Source organism: Nelumbo lutea, chromosome 2, assembly GCF_056320005.1.
Source record: "Nelumbo lutea isolate HS-2025 chromosome 2, American lotus-T2T, whole genome shotgun sequence".
Taxonomy (NCBI): domain Eukaryota; kingdom Viridiplantae; phylum Streptophyta; class Magnoliopsida; order Proteales; family Nelumbonaceae; genus Nelumbo; species Nelumbo lutea.
Genome location: NC_142685.1, coordinates 86,545,691 through 86,567,006, shown reverse-complemented (window position 1 = coordinate 86,567,006; position 21,316 = coordinate 86,545,691). Strand labels below are relative to the sequence as shown.

The 21,316-nt window shown below is 40.9% G+C and overlaps 1 protein-coding gene across 3 annotated transcripts; it reads right to left on the bottom strand.

Moving 5' to 3' along the window:
• Nucleotides 1-18,112: 18,112 nt before the first annotated feature.
• LOC148871717 (putative F-box protein At3g61730) lies at nt 18,113-21,019 on the bottom strand. 3 transcript variants are annotated; one of them, XM_088972007.1, is made up of 8 exons: nt 20,880-21,019; nt 19,771-19,970; nt 19,634-19,678; nt 19,388-19,552; nt 19,232-19,279; nt 18,911-19,081; nt 18,689-18,796; nt 18,113-18,568 (listed from the first exon to the last, which is right to left on the bottom strand). In XM_088972007.1, exons 1-8 carry the CDS (start codon nt 20,966-20,968, stop codon nt 18,483-18,485), a joined length of 912 nt encoding a protein of 303 aa, XP_088828133.1. In that variant the 5' UTR covers nt 20,969-21,019; the 3' UTR covers nt 18,113-18,482. The 3 variants fall into 3 exon arrangements, with proteins under 3 accessions (XP_088828133.1, XP_088828134.1, XP_088828135.1); XM_088972008.1 differs by having other exon boundaries at nt 20,701-20,995; XM_088972009.1 differs by having other exon boundaries at nt 20,621-20,994.
• Nucleotides 21,020-21,316: the final 297 nt, after the last annotated feature.

The following is a 21,316-nucleotide window of genomic DNA, read 5'->3' as shown; positions in this document are numbered from 1 at the left end:
CTGAGAGATTAAGTGTAAGACCATTGAGGAAAATAACTGATGGGCTAATTTTGCATCTACCCACAATCCCTGGGAGTTACAAGGTGGCTTGGCCCAGGGACCACTTATGGTAAATGTTGGGCCCATAGAGCCCATCTGATGGGTTTTCAGGGGGTGCACTGTCCATAACAGTGCATTCGGCCAGGCCTTGTAACAAAGGCTGGGCCGAACCGATGTGGCTGATATGTAGATCAATGTTTGGCTCCTACACCATACAAGAAAGCCGAACTGGGTAGCAGTTTGGAAGGCTAAATGAATATATAATCTTAAATGGGCCTTAAGCCCATTTTGAACTAGGCTAATTTGATTAGTCACTTAAGGGGTGAATTCTGAGATGGATCAGCTGATAGGATTGGGCCCAGACCCTATCCACTTAGAGAGTCTGTGGCATTACCGACTTGGCCACATCGGTGCTGACCGAATCACAAGGTCGGTAAAGGATGGTCCTTTGGTATTTCTAACTGTAGAAGATCTTCCCACCTGCGAGCCTTGCCAACCAGGCAAGATGACGAAACGGCCATTTAACGGTAAGCCAGAATGATGTACAGGCACACTTGACCTAATACATACTGATTTATGTGGTCCACTGAGTGTTAGGTCACGGAATCAACACGTGTATTTCATCACCTTCACAAATGATTTTTCACGATATGGTTACGTGTACCTAATGAGACAAGTCTGAATCCTTTGAACAGTTCAAAGAGTTTAGACAAGAGGTCAAGAAACAGTTGGGAGAGAAATTAAAGTCCTTCGATCTGATCGAGGTGGCGAGTATCTCTCTGTCGAATTCACGGACTACTTAAAGGACAATAGGATAGTATCACAATTAGCTCCTCCTGCTACACTTCTCATACAATGGGACAATGGGACCTTATTGGATATGGTCCAGTCACTTCTCATACACTCAGAGTTACCCACATCCTTTTGGGGATACGCATTAGTGACTGCGATTTACGTGCTGAATTGGGTTCCAACCAAATCGGTCCGTAACACTCCATATGAATTTGGACCACAAAGAAACCAAGTGTCAGACACTTGAAGATTTGGGGATGTCCAGCACACGTTAAAAGAACGAGTGCAGACAAGTTGGAATCCAAGACTAGTTGTTGCCTATTTGTAGGCTACCCAAAAGGCTCTGTAGGTTACCTATTCTATGACCCAAGTGAGCAGAAAGTGTTCTGCAGTCAAAATGCTCAATTCTAGGAGACCGATTACATCCTGGACACCCATCGTCAGGAAATTGTTCTTGATGAAGAGAGCTCAGGAGTAGTGGGAGTTGTCCCACAAGTTCCAAGTAGTGATCAACCTAGAAGATCCACTCAAGTAACCAGGTCATCAGTCTGTTATGGTTATGACCAGGATAGTTACCTAGTGGAAACCTTGACTAGTGAGGAGGATCCCGTGATTTACGCGGATGCTATGTTGGACATAGATTCCCAGAAGTGGGTGGAGGCCATGAGAGCAGAGATGGAATCAATGGAGACCAATGGAGTCTGGACTCTAGGAGATCCGCCCTCTGGGGTAAAAGCAATCGGTTGCAAATGGATTTACAAGAGGAAGAAGGGCTCCGATGGTAGGGTTGAGACCTTCAAAGCTCGTCTGGTGGAAAAAGGTACCCTCAGAAAGAGGGCATCGATTATGAGGCAACATTTTCGCCTGTGGCCATGCTTAAATCCATTAAGATCCTGCTAGCTATAGCAGCATACCATGATTATGAGATTTTGCAAATGGATGTCAAAGCTGCATTCCTGAATGGAGATCTTACTGAAGATATCTATATGCAGCAGCCACATGGCTTCATAGCTGTGGGTAAGGGAAACATGGTATGTAAACTCAATAGATACATTGATGGACTTAAGCAAGTTTCTAGAAATTGGAACATCCGTTTTGACTCTGCTGTCAAATTGTTTGACTTCGAGCAGAATCCGGATGAACCCTGTGTTTACAGAAAGTATAGTGGAGATAAGGCTACCTTCTTCGTTCTGTATGTAGACGACATTCTACTCGTTGGTAATGATGTAGGAATGTTAACTACGGTGAAAGTATGGATTTCACAGAAATTCTCCATGAAAGGTCTTGGAGAAGCCTCCTACATAATAGGTCTTCGACTCTATAGAGATAGATCAAAGTAGATAATAGGATGATCCCAATCTGCCTACATTGACAAAATAGTCAAAAGATACAGCATGGAAAACTCCAAGAAAGGAAATGTTCCTTTTAGGCACGGAGTCATTCTCTTCAAAAAGATGTCTCCCAAGACTTCTGAGGAGATTGATGGCATGAAAGACGTTCCCTATGCCTCTACCATTGGGAGCATCATGTATGCCATGCTGTGCACTCATCCTGACATTGCTCAGGCAGTGAGTGTTGTAAGCAGATTTCAGGCCAACCCAAGGCAGGAGCACTGGACTGCTATGAAAAACATACTTAAGTACATTCGAAGGACAAAAGAGTTTTGTCTAGTATTTGATGGTAATTCACTACAGATCCAAGGGTATACAGATGCCAATTTTCAGTTGGATCCAGATGATATAAAGTCTAAATCTGGATATGTTTTCACGATAGGATCGTGTGCTATTTGCTGGAAAAGTAGCAAACGGGGGTCCACTGCAGACTCGACGACCGAGGCCGAGTACATTTTCGTAAATGAGGCTGCCAAAGAAGCCGTGTGGATGAAAAAGTTTGTTCACGAGTTGGGAGTAGTTCCGTCCTGCACATCACCCATCCCATTGTTGTGTGACAACAATGGAGCTATTGCTTAGGCTAAGGAGCCACGAGCCCGCTCGAAGTCGAAACACATCGAGAGGAAGTACCATGTATTAAGGGAGATTGTTGGTAGAGGGGACGTCCTGATTCAGGAGGAAGCGTCAACGGAAAATGTATCACACCCATTGACAAAGCCATTATCACAGAAAGTGTTTGAGAAACATATGGAAAGCATGGGACTTCGGCTAGTACCTGATTGCACCTAAGTGCAAATGGGAGATCTTAGACAGTTTTGTATGCCCTTAGCTTCAATCAAAATGATGTACTTTATGAGTTTATTGTAAATGAGTAAAAGTGCATATTTGATTCATGTTTCCTTGGTATGTTTCTGTGTAATATCCCTAAACTGGACACTTAATGAGACTCGTGTTAGTTTAGAATGTTCACAGCTAGTGGATCGGTCTAGGGAGACCTTTCCTGACAAAGCTGACACTGTGGCGCTACCAAGTCGATTGGGGTGGCTTGTTTCAGCTACCGGGGTGAGAACGTAGGCACATACAGTGTAAGATTAATTGAATCTTTGAACTAGACCAGATTTCCAGTATTTCCCTGGACCTTGGAATTTGATGGGCAAAACTGGAAAGTTACACACGACCCCAAGACTCGATTATGATACTGCACTGAGTGTCAAATTAGACTATCTTTGATGTACCAATCAGTGAGATCTTTAGCGAGGGTCAAAACCTGGGTATGTTGGGACAGTCTGAGAATTCATCTGAGAGGGTGATCATAGTGACAGGATTAGCCCCTTTGTCGAACAAAGGTAATGATCAGGGATGCACTCTCACTAATGGAAACCAAGACTACCGGCAGCAAATTTCAATCGTTGAGATTTGTTTTGCAAAATATATTTTATATGAGATATAAAAGTATATAAATTATGGTTTCGAAATGATTTGCAAAATGTTTTAAATCCCTGGATCCATATAAGCAGAGAGTGCAACACTGTTCCTTGAAGCCGAGGGAGAGGTCCTCTTTTGTCGGGCAGTGTATGATAATTATGGGCTGAGAGGTTAAATGTAAGACCATTGAAGATAATACCTGATGGGTAATCTTACATCTGCCCACAGTCCCTGGGTGTTACAAGGTGGTTTGGCCCAGGGACCACTTAGGGTAAGTGTTGGGCCCATAGATCCCATCTGATTGGTTTTTAGGGGGTGCATTGTCCATAACAGTGTATTTGGCCAGGCCTTGTAACAAAGGCTGGGCCGAACCCATGTGGCTGATGTGTAGATCAATGTTTGGGTCCCACGCCATACAAGGAAGCCCAACTGGGCATCACTTTGGAAGGTTAAATGAATACATAACCTTAAATGGGCCTTATGCCCATTTTGAACTAGGCTAATTTGATTAGTCAATTAAGGGGCAAATTCTGAGATGAATCAGCTGATAGGATTGGGCCCAGACCCTATCCACTTAGAGAGTCCAAGATCTAAATGAGATTTAGATCTGGAAACCTCATAATTAGATTAGGAGATGGCTGATCTAATCTGTAGATAAGATAAGGGTTATCCTTTATCGTAAATGGACTTTAATCCAAATATGATTTGGGTTATCAACTCCTAATGGGATTACGAGCTGATCTCTTTAAGATTATAAAAGGAGAAGGGGGCGGCAACCTTTAGACATGCAAGCTACCAACTTTTGTCTTCAGAGCTGAGAAAACAGAAGACAGAATTCTGCACCCTGCAAATATTCTCTTGCCGCTTCCATCCTGCAGCCGTCACCTACAGCAGTTCTTGGGAGAAATCAAGATTGGATCTTGATACCAATCTTTTGGAGAAAAGATTGCTGGGAGTTGTATTCACAAGCCGTCCAGTTGATTCTTGCGAAGGGTCAAGTTCTTTTAGAAGAACACCGCTGATTCTGCTCCACCCTACACTGCGCCATCTTCAGTGGGAGCAGATTTTGGATCCTTCATTGGGTGTGAACACCATCTTTGGGAGATACTACTTCTCTGTATCAGGTATTATCTCTCCCTACTCCTTTTGGTTCAGATCTGGTTCAATTTATGGTTCAAGAATGATCATTGAAAATATGATTTTCTAAATGGGGAATTCGATTCCCAGTTGAAGGGAGAGTAAAATTTTTTAAATTTGCCCCCTTATTCTGAAATCTTTGGGCATCCATGTGATGGATTTCCTATCCCTTCAAAGACAAGGATGTCTGGATTGCATTGCTTGTCTAAAGGCTGCCGCTCCCTCTTCCTTTTATAGACTTAAAAATATCAGTTCCTAATCCCATTAGGTGTTGCTAACCCAAATCATATTTGGATTAAAAGTCCCTTTATGTGATAAGGGATAACCCTTATCTTATCTGCATATTAGATCAGCCATCTCCTAATCTAATTAGGAGGTTTCCAGATCTAAATCACATTTAGATCTTGGACTTTCTAAGTGGATAGAGTCAGGGCCCAATCCTATCAGCTGATCCATATCAAAATTCGCTCCTTAAGTGACTAATCAAATTAGCCTAGTTCGAAATGGGCTTAAGGCCCATTTAATGTTATGTATTCATTTAGCCTTCCAAACTGCTGCCTAGTTGGCCTTCCTCTTGTCGCATGGGACCCTAACATTGATCTACACATCAGCCACATCGGTTCAACCCAGCCTTTGTTACAAGGCCTGGTCGAATACACTATTATAGACAGTGCACCCCTTGAAAACCCATCAGATGGGCTCTATGGGCCCAACACTTACCCTAAGTGGTCCCTGGGCCAAGCCACCTTGTAACACCCAGGGACTGTGGGTAGATGCAAGATTAGCCCATCAGGTATTTTCCTCAATGGTCTTACACTTAACCTCTCAGCCCATAATGATCATCCACTGCCCGACAAGAGAGGACCTCTCCCTCGGCTGCAAGGAACAGTGTTGCACTCTCTCTTGTATGGATCCCGACAATTAAAACCTTTTGCAAACTTTTAGAAACCATAATATATATACTTTTATATCTCATATAAAATATATTTTGCAAAAACAAATCTCAACGATTGAAATCGGCTGCTGGCAGTATTGGTTTCCATTAGTGAGAGTGCATCCCTGATCATTACCTTTGTCCGACAAAGGGGCTGATCTTGTCAATATGATCACCCACTCAGATGAATTCTCAGACTGTCCCAACATACGTAGGTTTTGACCCTCGCTAAGGATCTCACTAATTGGTACATCAAAGACAATCCAATCCGACACCTAGTGTAGTATCATAATCGAGTCTAGGGGTCGGGTGTAACTTTTCAGTTTTGCCCATCAATCTCCAAAGTCTAGGGCAATACTGGAAATCTGGTCCAGTTCAAAGATTCAATTAATCCTACACTGTATGTGCCTAGGGTCACACCCCGACAGCTGAGACAAGCCACCCCAACCGTCTTGGTGGCACCACAGTGTCAGCCTTGTCAGGATAGGTCTCCCCAGACCAACCCACTGGCTGTGAACATTCTAAATAACACGAGTCTCATTAAGTGTCCAGTTTAAGGGTATTACACAGAAACATACCAAGGGAACATGAATCAAATATGCACTTTTATTCATTTACAATAAACTCATAAAGTACATCATTTTTATTGAAGCTAAGGGCATACAAAACTGTTTAACATTTATAGTAGAATGATCCATCACTATGGCCTCAAAATGAACCCAACTTTTATAGTAAAATTATCCCTGAGTCCAGCCATCCTATGAAGGCCCAAGGATAATGGACTTAAGTACGATATAGCCCATTAGGTAAACAATCCTTAATGGTTTATTACACTCAACCTCTCAACCCACAATGATCATACATTGCCCGACAAGGAAGGATTTCTCCCTTGACTACAAGGTATAGTGTTGCACTCTCTGCTCAGATGGGTATTGGGAATTAAAACATTTTGCAAATATTTTTATTGAAATATAATATAAATATATTTTGCAAAACAAATCTCACACACAATTGAAATCGATTGCCAGTAGTTTTGGTTTCCATCAGAGAGAGTGCAATCGCGATCATTCACTTTGTTCGACAAAGGGACTGATCCTATCACTATGATCACCCACTAAAGTGAATTCTTAGACTTCCCCAACATGCCTAGGTTTTAACCTACAAAGGATCTCACTAATTGGCATATCAAAGACAGCCCGATCTGACACTCAATGCAATACCATAATCAAGTTTAGGGGTTATGTGTTTTTCAATTTTTCCCATCAGTCTCCAAGGTCCATGGTATAAATGGAAAATGGTCTGGGTTCAGTATTTCAAACAAACACACAGTACGTGTGCTTCATGTCTAACCCTAGCAGTCGAGATAGATTGTTCCAAATTCTTTGGCAACACATTAGTGTTAGCCTTGGCAGGATAAACTCTACAAGTCTATCCAATGGCTGAAAACATTCTAAACTAACACAAGTCTCATAAGTGTCCAGTTTAAGGGGTAATTACATAGAAACACACCAATGATAACATGAAACAATTAGGTACTTTTATTCATTTACAATAAGTGTATCTATACATTAATCTGATTGGATCTAAGGACATACACTATCTAACAGTTGCAAGGGTGCGATGCTCAATTGGGGACCATCTCTCACGCACTCGATATTTTTTTCTCTCATCCCAGAGTTTTTGGTTTTCATTGGGGTCCCACCTATTTGGTGAGACCTCGTGTCCCATAGATTGAAAGTTGACTTTTTCATCGCATCTCACTCATTCACCAAAAAAATATTGGAAAATAGGAATCTTGGACAAATATGCCTATTTTCTCGTTGTACAAACCAAACAAATTGTTAAAATCCAGCCAAGATTGTCCTATAAATATTTTTTGCTTTGTACAACTAAAAAATGGATTGGAAAAAATAATATTTTTATTTTGGAAAAAGCCATGGTATTGGAAAGACACGACACTAGAAAGGATTTGACTAAACCTCCTATGAATTTTGATGACAACCTACTCGATCTTGATTGGTTACCACTTTTATGATGTTGGTTGATTGGTTATAAATTTTCCTAGTATCATGTTTTTCTTACAACATAGTCTGACCTGAGGGGATAGGAAATCCATCACATGGATGCCCAAAGATTGTGGAATAAGGGGGCGAAATTCAAAAAATTTTCTCTCCCTTCAACTGGGAATCGAATTCCCCATTTAGAAAATCATATTTTCAATGATCATTCTTGAACCATAAACTGAACCAGATATGAACCAAAAGGAGTAGGGAGATATAATAGATGATACAGAGAAGTAGTATCCCCCAATGGAGGTGTTCACGCCCAAGGAAGGATCCAAAATCTGCTCCCACTTAAGATGGCGCAGTGCAGGATGGAGCAGAATCAGCAATGTTCTTCCAAAAGAACTTGATCCTTCTCAAAAATCACCTGAATGGCTTGTGAATACAACTCCCACCAATCTTTTCTCCAAAAGATTAGAATCAAGGTCCAATCTTGATTTCTCCCAAGAACTGGAGATCGAACTGCTGTAGGTGGCGGCTACAGGAAGGAGGCGGCAAGAGAGTATTTGTAGGGTGCAGATTCTCTCTTCTTGTGATCTCAGCTCTGAAGACAAGATTCTCTGTATTGCTTGTGATGTCTAAAGGCTGCTGCCCCCTCTTCCTTTTATACACTTAAAGGGATCAGCTCCTAATCCCATTAGGAGTTGCTAACCCAAATCATATTTGGATTAAAAGTCCCTTTAAGTGATAAGGGATAACCCTTATCTTATCTGCATATTAGATCAGCCATCTCCTAATCTAATTAGGAGGTTTCCAGATCTAAATCACATTTAGATCTTGGACTTTCTATGTGGATAGAGTCAGGGCCCAATCCTATCAGCTGATCCATATCAAAATTCACTCCTTAAGTGACTAATCAAATTAGCCTAGTTCGAAATGGGCTTAAGGCCCATTTAATGTTATGTATTCATTTAGCCTTCCAAACTGCTGCCTAGTTGGCCTTCCTCTTGTCGCATGGGACCCTAACATTGATCTACACATCAGCCACATCGGTTCAACCCAGCCTTTGTTACAAGGCCTGGTTGAATACACTATTATGGACAGTGCACCCCTTGAAAACCCATCAGATGGGCTCTATGGGCCCAACACTTACCCTAAGTGGTCCCTGGGCCAAGCCACCTTGTAACACCCAGGGACTATGGGTAGATACAAGATTAGCACATCAGGTATTATCTTCAATGGTCTTACACTTAACCTCTCAGTCCATAATGATCATACACTGCCCGACAAGAGAGGACCTCTCCCTCGGCTACAAGGAACAGTATTACACTCTCTCTTATATGGATCTCGGGAATTAAAACCATTTGCAAATCATTTCGAAACCATAATTTATATACTTTTATATCTCATATAAAATATATATTGCAAAACAAATCTCAACGATTGAAATCGGTTGCTGCAATCTTGGTTTCCATCAGCGCATCCCCGATCATTACCTTTATCCGGCAAAGGGGCTGATCCTGTCACTATGATCACCCACTCAGATGAATTCTCAGACTGTCCCAACATACCCAGGTTTTGACCCCCGCTAAGGATCTCACTGATTGGTACATCAAAGATAGCCTAATCCGACACCTAGTGCAGTATCATAATCGAGTCTAGGGGTCGGGTGTAAATTTCTAGTTTTCCCCATCAATCTCCAAGTTCCAAGGCAATACTGGAAATCTGGTCCAGTTCAAAGATTCAATTAATCCTACACTGTATGTGCCTAGGGTCTCACCCCGGTAGCTGAGACAAGCCACCCCAACCAATTTGGTGGTACTATAGTGTCAGCCTTGTGAGGATAGGTCTCTCGAGACTGACCCACTAGCTGTAACATTCTAAACTAACACGAGTCTTATTAGGTGTCCAGTTAAGGGTATTACACAGAAACATACTAAGGGAACTTGAATCAAATATGCACTTTTATTCATTTACAATAAATTCATAAAGTACATCATTTTGATTGAAGCTAAGAGCATACAAAACTGTCTAACAGCTCCCACTTGCACTTAGGTCCAATCAGGTAGCAGCCGGAGGCCCATGCTTTCCACGTGTTTCTCAAACACTTTCTGTGAAAGTGGCTTAGTCAATGGGTGTACGACATTCTCCGCTGATGCTACCTCTTAATATCATCCTCCCGTAGGTCCAGTGTTGTCATACAACAGTGGAATGGGTGATGTGCTGAATTCCAAATTCAGGAATGAACACCTTCATTCAAAAGGCAACCTCACTTACGGCAATGCGCTAGGGTTGGGTTGTGGACTATTAATTTACTACTCAGGACCCTTGTTTGCTGACATTCAGGAAACATCACACAATCCTATCGTGAAAACATATCCAAATGTATACTTTCTATCATTTGGATCCGATTGGAAATCGCCATCAGTATACCCTTGGATCTGTAGTGAATTACCATCGAATACTAGACAAAACTCTTTTGTCCTTCGAAAGTACCTAAGTATGTTTTTCACAGCAGTCCAGTGCTCCTGCCCTAGGTTGGCCTGAAATCTGCTGACTACACTCACTGCCTAAGCAATGTCAGGACAAGTGCACAGCATGGCATACATGATGCTCCCATTGGCAGAGGCATAGGGAACGTCTTTCGTGTCATCAATCTCCTCAGAAGTCTTGGGAGACATCTTCTTGGAGAGAGTGACTCCGTGCCTGAAAGGAACATTTTCTTTCTTGGAGTTTTCCATATAGGCAGGTTGGGATAATCCTATTATCCACTTCGATCTATCTCTATAAAGTCGAAAACCTAGTGTATAACAGGCTTCTCCAAGATCTTTCATGGAGAATTGCTGTGAAATCCATACTTTCACCGTAGTCAACATTCCTACATCATTCCCAATGAGTAATGTCATCTACATATAGTACCAACAAGGTTATCTTATCTCCACTATACTTCCTGTAAACATAGGGTTCATCCGGATTCTGCTCAAAGTCAAATGATTTGACAACAGAGTCAAAACAGATGTTCCATCTTCTAGAAGTTTGCTTAAGTCCATAAATGGATCTATTGAATTTACATACCATGTTTTCTTGACCTGCAGCAATGAAGTCTTGCGGCTACTGCATATAGATATCTTAGGTAAGATCTCCATTCAAAAATGCAGTTTTGACATCCATTTGCCAAATCTCATAATCATGGTATGCTGCTACAGCTAATAGGATCCTAATGGATTTAAGCATGGCCACAGGCGAAAAGGTTTCCTCATAATCGATGCCCTCTTTCTGAGTGTACCCTTTTGCCACCAAATGAGCTTTGAAGGTCTCTATCCTACCATCGGGGCTCTTCTTCCTCCTTTAAATCCATTTGCAACCGATTGCTTTTACCCCGGAGGGTGGATCTACTAGAGTCCAGACTCCATTGGTCTCCATTGAGTCCATCTCTGCTCTCATGGCCTCCACCCACTTCTGAGAATCTATGTCCAACATAGCTTCCGCATAAGTCACGGGATCCTCCTCACTAGTCAAGGTTTCCACCAGGTAACTATCCTGGTCATAACCATAAGGGACTAGTGGCCTGAATACCCGAGTGGATCTTCTAGGTTGGTCACTACCTGGAACTTGTGGGACATCTCCCACTACTCCTGAGCTCTCCTCATCAAAAACAATTTCCTGACGATGGGTGTCCAGGATGTAATCAGTCTCCAAGAATTGGGCATTTCAACTGTAGAACACTTTATGCTCACTTGGGTCATGGAATAGGTAACCTACAGAGCCTTTTGGGTAGCCTACAAATAGGCAATGACTGGTTTTGGATTCCAACTTGTATGCACTCGTTCTTTTAACGTGTGCTGGACAACCCCAAATCTTCAAGTGTCTGACACTTGGTTTTTTTTCGGCCAAAAGTTCATAGGGAGTGTTCGGAACCGATTTGGTTGGAACCCGATTCTGCACGTAAATTGCAATCTCTAATGCGTAACCCCAAAAGGATGTGGGTAACTCTAAGTGTATGAGAAGTGACCGGACCATATCTAATAAGATCATATTCCTCCTCTCTAAAACACCGTTAAGTTGTGGTGTAGCAGGAGGAGCTATCTGTGATACTATCCCATTGTCCTTTAAGTAGTCCCTAAATTTGTCAGAGAGATACTTGCCACCTCGATCTTATCGAAGGGCTTTAATTTCTCTCCCTAATTGTTTCTCGACCTCTTGTCTAAACTATTTAAACTTTTCAAACGATTCAGACTTGTGTCTCATTAGGTACACGTAACCATATCGTGAAAAATCATCGATGAAGGTGATGAAGTACACGTGTTGATTTCGTGTCCTAACACTCAGGGGACCACATACATCAGTATGTATAAGGTCAAGTCTGCCTGTACATCTTTCAGGCTTACTATTAAATGGCCATTTCATCATCTTGCCTTGTAGGCAAGGTTCACAAGTGGGAAAATCTTCTACAGTTAGAAAATCCAAAAGACCATCCTTTACCAACCTTGTGATTCGGTCAACACCGATGTGGCCAAGTCGGTAATGCCACAGACACGTCGGGTTAACTATATCACAGGCTCTTTTCTTGGGGATTTCAGCCGACGTAGTTTCGGTTATGTTAGTTTCTAGAGAAGGATGTAGAAATAGAGACCATTCTCTAGTTCCCTATATGCGATGAATCTATTATTTCTTTTAATAGTAATCGTATTACTAAAGAAGACAAAATAACCATCTGCACACAGTTTTGAAACAAAAATCAAATTTCTACTTAAATTTTGTACATAAAGACAAATTTTCAGTACAATTTTTCATTTTCTAAAAATTAACTCCACGGTTCCTATTGCCGCGGCTGTAACAGTTGCAGTAGTCCCCAAGTAGAGAGTGACTTCTCCTTCACTCAGCCTTCTACTTACCTTGAATCCCTACAGTGAGTTACACACATGAGTTGAAGCCCCAGAGTCAATACACCAGGACGCAGAAGCTACCAATAAATTGGTTTCTATAACACAAGTTTTGAAATTACCTTTCTTGGATTCCTGATAGACAGGACAATTCTTTTTCCAGTGGCCGGTTTTTTTGCAGAAGTGACAGGCATCCGATGCTTTGTCTTTCTTCTACTTTTACCCTTAGTGGCTTTTTTCTGAGGCTTCTTTGCCTTCCTCTTTCTCTTGCCTGTCTTGCTAGCTTCAACAAGCATAGCTATAGGCTCATCCTTTCTAATTAGTTTTTCAGCTCTTTGTAACATATTGCTGAGCTCTTGCAAACTGACATTCAGCTTGTTCATGTTATAGTTCATGATGAACGGATTAAAAGAAGGAGGCAAGGAATTAAGGATAACATCTATCTAGGTCGCAAAGTCCAGCCCGGATCCAAGAGCCTCCAGTTCGTTGATGTAACCATTCATCTGAAGACAATGGTCGTGAACCTGTTGGCCCTTGGACACTTGTGTGGTCATGAACTGTTTCAAGACCTTTTGTCGAGTAGAACGATTCTACTCTTCATACATCGTCCTCAGACTGTCCAATATGTACTTGGCAAGTTCGATCTGATCGAACTGCCTCTGTATTGGGTTGTCCAAGTAGGCAACGATGTAACACCAGGCAAGGGAGTTTTGCTCCTCTCATTCCTGATAGTCTCTCCTTCGGGCCTCAGAAGCCCTGTCACCCAGATGCTCCGGGGCAGGATTCTTTGCCATTTTGTCCAGCTTTTCAGAAGCTAGGACCAGCATAAGGTTCTTGCACCAGTCGGCATAGTTTGGGCCCTTAAGCTTGTTGTCATCAAGAAGATTTGCAAAAGATCAGTTTGCCATTTTCTGATAAAAGAGCAAACATCAGTCCACAACTTAATTTGATTCATGTTCATTTCATAGATATAGATTTTAATCTACGATCCATTTCCATTTATTCATCTCTGAGATTTCTCTCCTTTCTCAGTGACGGAGACTACGGGTTGTCTCTAGAAATGTGGGAAATGACATGGGGTGCATGGAGCCAACTGTTTTAGCTGCATAACCCCACCACCTTTCTATGAAGGATCATATCCACTCATCATATGAGTTTTCCCTTTTGCCTCTGTTAGACAAGGTTCAGAGCCGTTTTCAGCTAAACCTTTCTGTCTAGTGAGTGCTTACCCATCATATTCGTGAATGCCAAGGTACTGTGAGAGAGTTCCCATTTTCTGGTGAAGCCCCTCCCACATCGGTCTATGACGCTCCTATCATCTTATGAAACACTCAGACAATCCCAACAGCAAATGGATAGCCCATTTTCTGGTGTGTTTCCTCATTACTGAAGGACCCATCCTCATGCTAATGATGGAAGGCCTTTAGAGAGTTCATCATATGAATCTCCCTATCACTTGCACTCATATTAGCTGGAGGGAACAGTTAATTGTGCCCTAGTTTTATTTAGGTCAAACCAAAGTGGCTTCTACTAACTTTCATAAATTCAGATTTCGGTGGACCTTAAATTGGCTAGGGTTTGCACGTAACCTCTTGATGAGGTGTGGGGCCCACCACTGAGGGAGGTCATTCAATGACCCAAAGGGACACAATGGCAATGATGTGCATTCAACCATGGTGTGCGCAAGAGCCACTGTCGAATGAACATGGGCCAAGCACTTATGGCCCATATACGGAGCACATCAAACATCCAAACATCTCATGCAAGGATAAATTGATCCAATCAATTAATTATCTATAAGGCCCATTTGAAGCCCGTTAAAAATCCATAATATTAACCATTAATATTATCTAGGTATATGGGCTGAATTAGGGTTACCCAGTTCGGCCCATATAGCTTTATCCTTTGAAGTGGCTTTTATTAGTTTTAACTATTTAAAACTGGGCCTTTACAGGTTGGGCCTAATTAACCATTTAATTAAATATCAATCCTCAGACCCATTAGTGGGAAAAATAGGGTTGACTTTTAGCCTTGATTAAACCCTAGATTTGGTCCAAACAGTTTTGAACCAATCTTGGTTCGAATGGGTCTAAGGTTTGATCTTTAATTAAATCCTTAATTCAAGAAAATAATCTGAAATTAAATAACTGATAAAAGAAAAATAAGAATCAGTTAATCAGGGCTGTTTGCACACTCCATCTTACAAAACAGATGTTAGATCATAGATTGCAGTTTCACAAACTGCAAATCACAGATAGCGAATGTCCCATCTGCAAAATCTCCTTCTCTGCACTGCCATTTTTTATCCAAAATTAAAATTAAATAGAAATCCTATTTCTATTAATAACTACATCAGATCAAATGCCTATACATTGAGTCTAAAAAAAAAAAAAAAAAGTTATTTACAGACCAAATGTAATAAATAAATTCAAGAAACTACAAATCTTGCAGTTCTCCCTGTGCAAACCAAAAATTCGATCTCCTCTTGTACGAACAGCCCATAAATGAAGAAAATCATATAGAACTATTCTAAACAATAATCAGATTTATATAAAATTAATTTTAGATTATTTGCCCATCAATTTTGGGAACAAATTTCCCAAAACCCATATCTGCGCAAATTGGGTAGAACGCCTTCTCCTTATTTGCACAAGTTCAGATATGAAACAGAATGGTTCTAGATTTGAACCTGGCTCTGATACCACTGAAAGGATAGGAAATCCAACACATGGACGCCCAAAGATTGCGGAATAAGGGAGTGAATTTCAAAAATTTTTCTCTCCCTTCAACTGGGAATCGAATTCCCCATTTAGAAAATCATATTTTCAATGATCATTCTTGAACCATAAACTAAACCAGATCTGAACCAAAACGAGTAGGGAGATATAATAGATGATACAGAGAAGTAGTATCCCTCAATGGAGGTGTTCACGCCCAAGGAAGGATCCAAAATCTGCTCCCACTTAAGATGGCGCAGTGCAGGATGGAGCAGAATCAGCAATGTTCTTCCAAAAGAACTTGATCCTTCTCAAAAATCACCTGAATGGCTTGTGAATACAACTCCTACCAATCTTTTCTCCAAAAGATTAGAATCAAGGTCCAATCTTGATTTCTCCCAAGAACTGGAGATCGAACTACTGTAGGTGGCGGCTACAGGAAGGAGGCGGCAAGAGAGTATTTGTAGGGTGCAGATTCTCTCTTCTTGTGATCTCAGCTCTGAAGACAAGAATCTCTGTATTGCTTGTGATGTCTAAAGGCTACTGCCCCCTCTTCCTTTTATAGATTTGAAAAGATCAGTTCCTAATCCCATTAGGAGTTGCTAACACAAATCATATATGGATTAGAAGTCCCTTTAAGATAAGGGTTAACCCTTATCTTATCTGCAGATTAGATCAACCTCTCCTAATCTAATTAGATAGTTTCCAGATCTAAATCTTATTTAGATCTTAGACTCTCTAAGTGGATAGGGTGTGGGCCCAATCCTATCAGCTGATCCATCTCAGAATTCGTCCCTTAAGTGACTAATCAAATTAGCCCAGTTCGTAATGGGCTTAAGACCCATTTAAGATTATGTATTCATTTAGCCTTCCAAACTGCTGCCCAGTTGAGCTTTCTTGTATGGCGTGAGACCCAAACATTGATCTACACATCAGCCACATGGGTTTAGCCCAGCCTTTGTTACAAAGCCTGGCCAAATACATTGTTATGGACAGTGCACCCCCTGAAACCCATCAGATGGGCTCTATGGGCCCAACACTTACCCTAAGTGGTCCCTGGGCCAAGCCACCTTGTAACACCCAGGGACTGTGGGCAGATGCAAAATTATCCCATCAGGTATTATCTTCAATAGTCTTACACTTAACCTCTCAGCCCATAATGATCATACACTGCCCGACAAGAGATGACATTTTCCTCGGCTACAAGGAACAGTGTTACACTCTCTCTTATATGGATCTTGGGAATTAAAACCATTTGCAAATCATTTTGAAACCATAATTTATATACTTTTATATCTCATATAAAATATATTTTGCAAAACAAATCTCAACGATTGAAATCGGCTGCCGCAATCTTGGTTTCCATCAGTGAGAGTGCATCCCCGATCATTACCTTTGTCCGGCAAAGGGGCTGATCCTGTCTTTATGATCACCCACTCAGATGAATTATCAGACTGTCCCAACATACCCAGGTTTTGACCCCCGTTAAGGATCTCACTGATTGGTACATTAAAGACAGTCTAATCCGACACCTAGTGCAGTATCATAATCGAGTTTAAGGGTGGGTGTAAATTTACAGTTTTGCCCATCAATCTCCAAGGTCCAGGACAATACTGGAAATCTGGTCTAGTTCAAAGATTCAATTAATCTTACACTGTATGTGCCTAGGGTTTCAGCCCGGTAGCTGAGACAAGCCATTTCAACCGATTTGGTGGTACTATAGTGTCAGTTTTGTCAAGATAGATCCTCCAGACCGATCTATTGGTTGTGAACATTCTAACTAACACGAGTTTCATTAAATGTCCAGTTTAAGGGTATTACACAAAAACAAACCAAGGGAAGATGAATCAAATATGCACTTTTATTCATTTACAATAAACTCATAAAATACATAATTTTGATTGAAGGTAAGGGCATACAAAATTGTCTAACACAACCCTATAAAATTTGCTATTTTTTTTGGAAAAAAAAAATTCATACTTGCATAACTACATTTAACAAAACATATAATGTAATTTACATGCATTTTAATCGGGTCTAACCGAAATTGGGTTCAGCCACATCCAAATCCAATCCAAAATTCATGTCTTGGATCGGATTTAAATTTAATCCAAGTCTTTCATTATTGTTATAATAAAATAGAATTAAAAAATAAGAACAATTCATAATTAAGCCCCCACAATGACCCTAGTGGGCCTAGTCTGATAAAATTTAAGGTGATGTTTGGGACTGACACTGATTTTTTAGAAATCGGTGCACATTAGAAATTAAAAAATCATTGCTTATTTTTTCGTTTGGTTGAAATCGGCAGAAATCAATTATTAAAATCTGGTTGATGTGGATTTGTCTTTTCAGACCAATTCTATTTTTTTTTTTATGATGTGGCATCTGAAATGGAAAGTGAGATAATTCCCATAAGGCTCTGTTTGGAAGGAATACAAATGCAAATATGTAAGGTAAAATATATTTTGTATGTATTTACACTGTACATATTTGCATTTGTACTCCCTCTTACTACCAAATAAATTCATAAGCTGAATTTTGAGAAATTCGCTGAAATGAAAGCAATGGTACCAAATAAACAATTTGTCTGAGAAATCAATGATATGATAAATCTCATAAGAGAAATTATCATTGATCCCACTAACCTCCCGGGTTAATTGGGACCCACTTCAGCTTGGGGGTTCCGGCTAAACTGGTCCAAGTTTTGTATTGGTTAGGATTCAGGATCCACTATAGCCGACGGTATGTCATAAGGATTATTAGTACAGAAGAGAAAAGCTTGGCTGTGTGGAAAAAATACAAACTACGGCTTTTTCCGTCTCTCTCCATGAAGTTTCATCAACGAAGGACTTCCCAGTTCCCACTAATTATTTATTTATTTTTCAACGCCCCAGTTCCCACTAATTGAATCCAAACATGGCAGTATTTTTATAGTTGTTGAATGCCATTAAACAATGTATGCTTGGCTGCTTGGCTGCTTGGCTGCTTGGAAAAATTAAGAGATGGCCAGATGGTTGGAGGGAAGTAAAAACATTCAGAGTTGAAGTATGGCCAACCTTTGAAAATAATCCAATGGGAGAACATTTTATTTATTCCTTCCGGTAAAACGCATCAGAATTTGGAAAAAGACTCTTCGCAGAGACGTCCCGTGATGACCATCAAATTAACTGCTGAGAGATCCTAATCCCAACCACGTCGGCTTCTAGCCCTCCAGCTCTCATTGCTTCGTATTTTATCAAAAGCCCTGAACCAAGCCATAACCAACTTGTTTGTTTACACCACTCAGCTCAATATCAACAATGATCTATCTACTTCATAATGTGTTTTGGAACTGTTATTCTTTATGGGTTTTCAATGAGAATACCTTCGTTTTGCTGTAAATTGGTGTTTACAGCAACAGCGTGGTGAGCTATACGAGCTTTAGGCTGCCAGTCATTGGGTTTCCCCATCCATGCCTTCGCATCCCAAACCTCTGCAATGCATCACAGATGAACATACAGAACGTAATGCATATAGACCACTCAATCGGAATCTTGCATACAGGTCTACTTCACAGAGGACATGGAGTGATGTATATAGTAAATACCATAGGTGCTAGGATCGTTGAGGTGCTTAATGTCGAAAATGGCCCCAGTGGCCATGTCTGTGTGCTTCTTGATTTCGTGAGTCTCCACGCTCTCGTACTCCCAGCTCCCATTTTTGTATCCCTCGCTCAAGAATAGCTCTATGTGCCTTGCATCTAATGTCTGCATTGTGCCTGCAAAATACTCATCTTCAATGAATTCTCGTATCTTCTACTACTTTGACCAAGTATCCTGGTGGCCCTCGCCATTCACAAGCCAATTTATTGTAATTTTATTTTTTGGGAAGCCAGGGCTCTTCCCCGTAAATTCATGGATTGTCTCACCTTCGCAAGTGCTAAGGTTGCAGACAGGGCATCTAACGAGCTGCAAATCTGAAAAATTATAACAAAAACATTTAAATGATTGTGTTACATGTTGTTCATTAATATGCAATTATAACATTGCCAAATACAAATGAGGGCGTTTTTAAGTCAATTTACCAGCTAGCCAAATTCCAGTTTTGATGTTTCTCAAGACACAAGAGCCGGTTGTTTGAATCATTATCTCCGCAGTCTCTCTCTGTGGGATTTTGGCAGGAACGCCGAGCTTCTCCGTCAGGAGCGCCACCGGAGAGTCAAAGAAGAAAGCGCCGATTCTCATCCAATCTAAATCATCCACATAGAAGAACAATCTTGTGTTAATAAAAATGATCGAAATTCCTTCCAAATCAAAGATGGAAACCCTACCAATATGCTTCTCAGGCTGACGAAATTGGTAAGAATGACTCCCATCTGCCAGAGATCCAACGGCGAAGAATCAATAACAAACAATAAAATGAGATATACGAAACATGGCAGAATGAAGAGAAATTTTTCATCATTACCGAAAGCAGAACGGTAAAGCTGGTTCCATTTGTAGGCGACATGTTGAGATTCAGGGACTTGGAGATCGCGCAAGCAGACGAACTTCCAGACAGACTCTTCCATGGTGATCCGGTGGAACCACCGGCAAGTAGCTCCGAGCATCACTAGGGATTTTCCGTCCAAGTACTTCATGATTTCTGTCCAGAGATCCGCTTCGTACCTTTCCGCGACCAGTTTCATACATAAGTCAATATTTGAAAAGTGAAAATAAATTACCATCGTAACGAAATAACGACAGGCGTCGATCACGAAAATCACGATTTACAATGTTGATTTCAAATTCACGAATATCACCGGAAAATCTATATTCGCATTTATTGGTGTGTTTATAAAGAGAAGAACAAGACATTCGGAAAAAGAAGCTCTCAGTTCAAATTTGAGAGAGCTACTAGCTATGTTCTGGAGATTTCGATATAGACTTATAGGAAGCTTAGAAAACACTTCGAGATGTAGTTCACTTCACCTTTGGAGCTCAATTTTAAATTCAGAAGATAACTTTGTAAAAGCAAACGATTGAAAGAAAAGAAGGCAGAACATTAAAGTTTCCGATGTCAATGCTAGTTCGCAGAATATTGATTCTAAACAGAGCTGGAATTTGAGATTTACTAAGAGATTTCAGACGAAAAATTTCTTGATCTAATTAATGACATATATTAGTTATGAAATCGATCGGTAGATGAAACTGCTGAAAACATTTAAGAGAATCAAAATAATAAGAAAATAAAAATGCATCGACTTTGCATACAGCAGCAAAAATTCAAGAAAGCCATTGATATGCTTGTCAACAGAGAGAATTTTCTGTAGAATAACCTCGTTGATTCACAATTGAAGAGAGATTAAAAAAATCAAACGAATGTTTGAACTCTATATCAAAATAATTAGCAGATCACCAATGACTATCCATGAGCGAGGATTTTGGCCGATTCCCCATTGTCCTGGCCTTGAAAGTTGAAACCACCGGAATCACCATCACAATCAATGTCAACGATCGAACGAAAATTCCAGTAATTCCAAAAGCTTTTCAAAAATCACTAATAACTCACTCTGAACTGCACCAAAGAGAGATTACCAGGAGAAAACAGAGTGAGGAGCGAGAATGTGCGCTCGCGGAGAAGAGCAACTGCAAATAGTGCTGGTTCTTCTCACTCGTTTTCCCATCTCTTCGTTTCCCCTGAACTGAATTCGGAATTGTGACGCGCAAGAAGGAAAAGTTATTTATAGGCGCGGGAAGTGGGAATTTCAAAACTGGAAGAGAACTTTCGTCCTCACTCGTTTTCCCTGTGCGGCTGTGCTGGTTCTTCTCACTCGTATGTCGTATCCCCATCTCTTCCGGTATGCTACCGGAAGAGAGACTTTCGTCATATGGGCCGGGCCGGGCTAGGTTCAGCACTAATGATAAGGGCTTTTAGCCCGGCCCTACACAGGCCCGGGCCAGGATTATGGGCTTTCCGGGCCTAATGAGAAATGGGTTTTCAATAATAAAACTTTAATTACTTAAATCTTTTT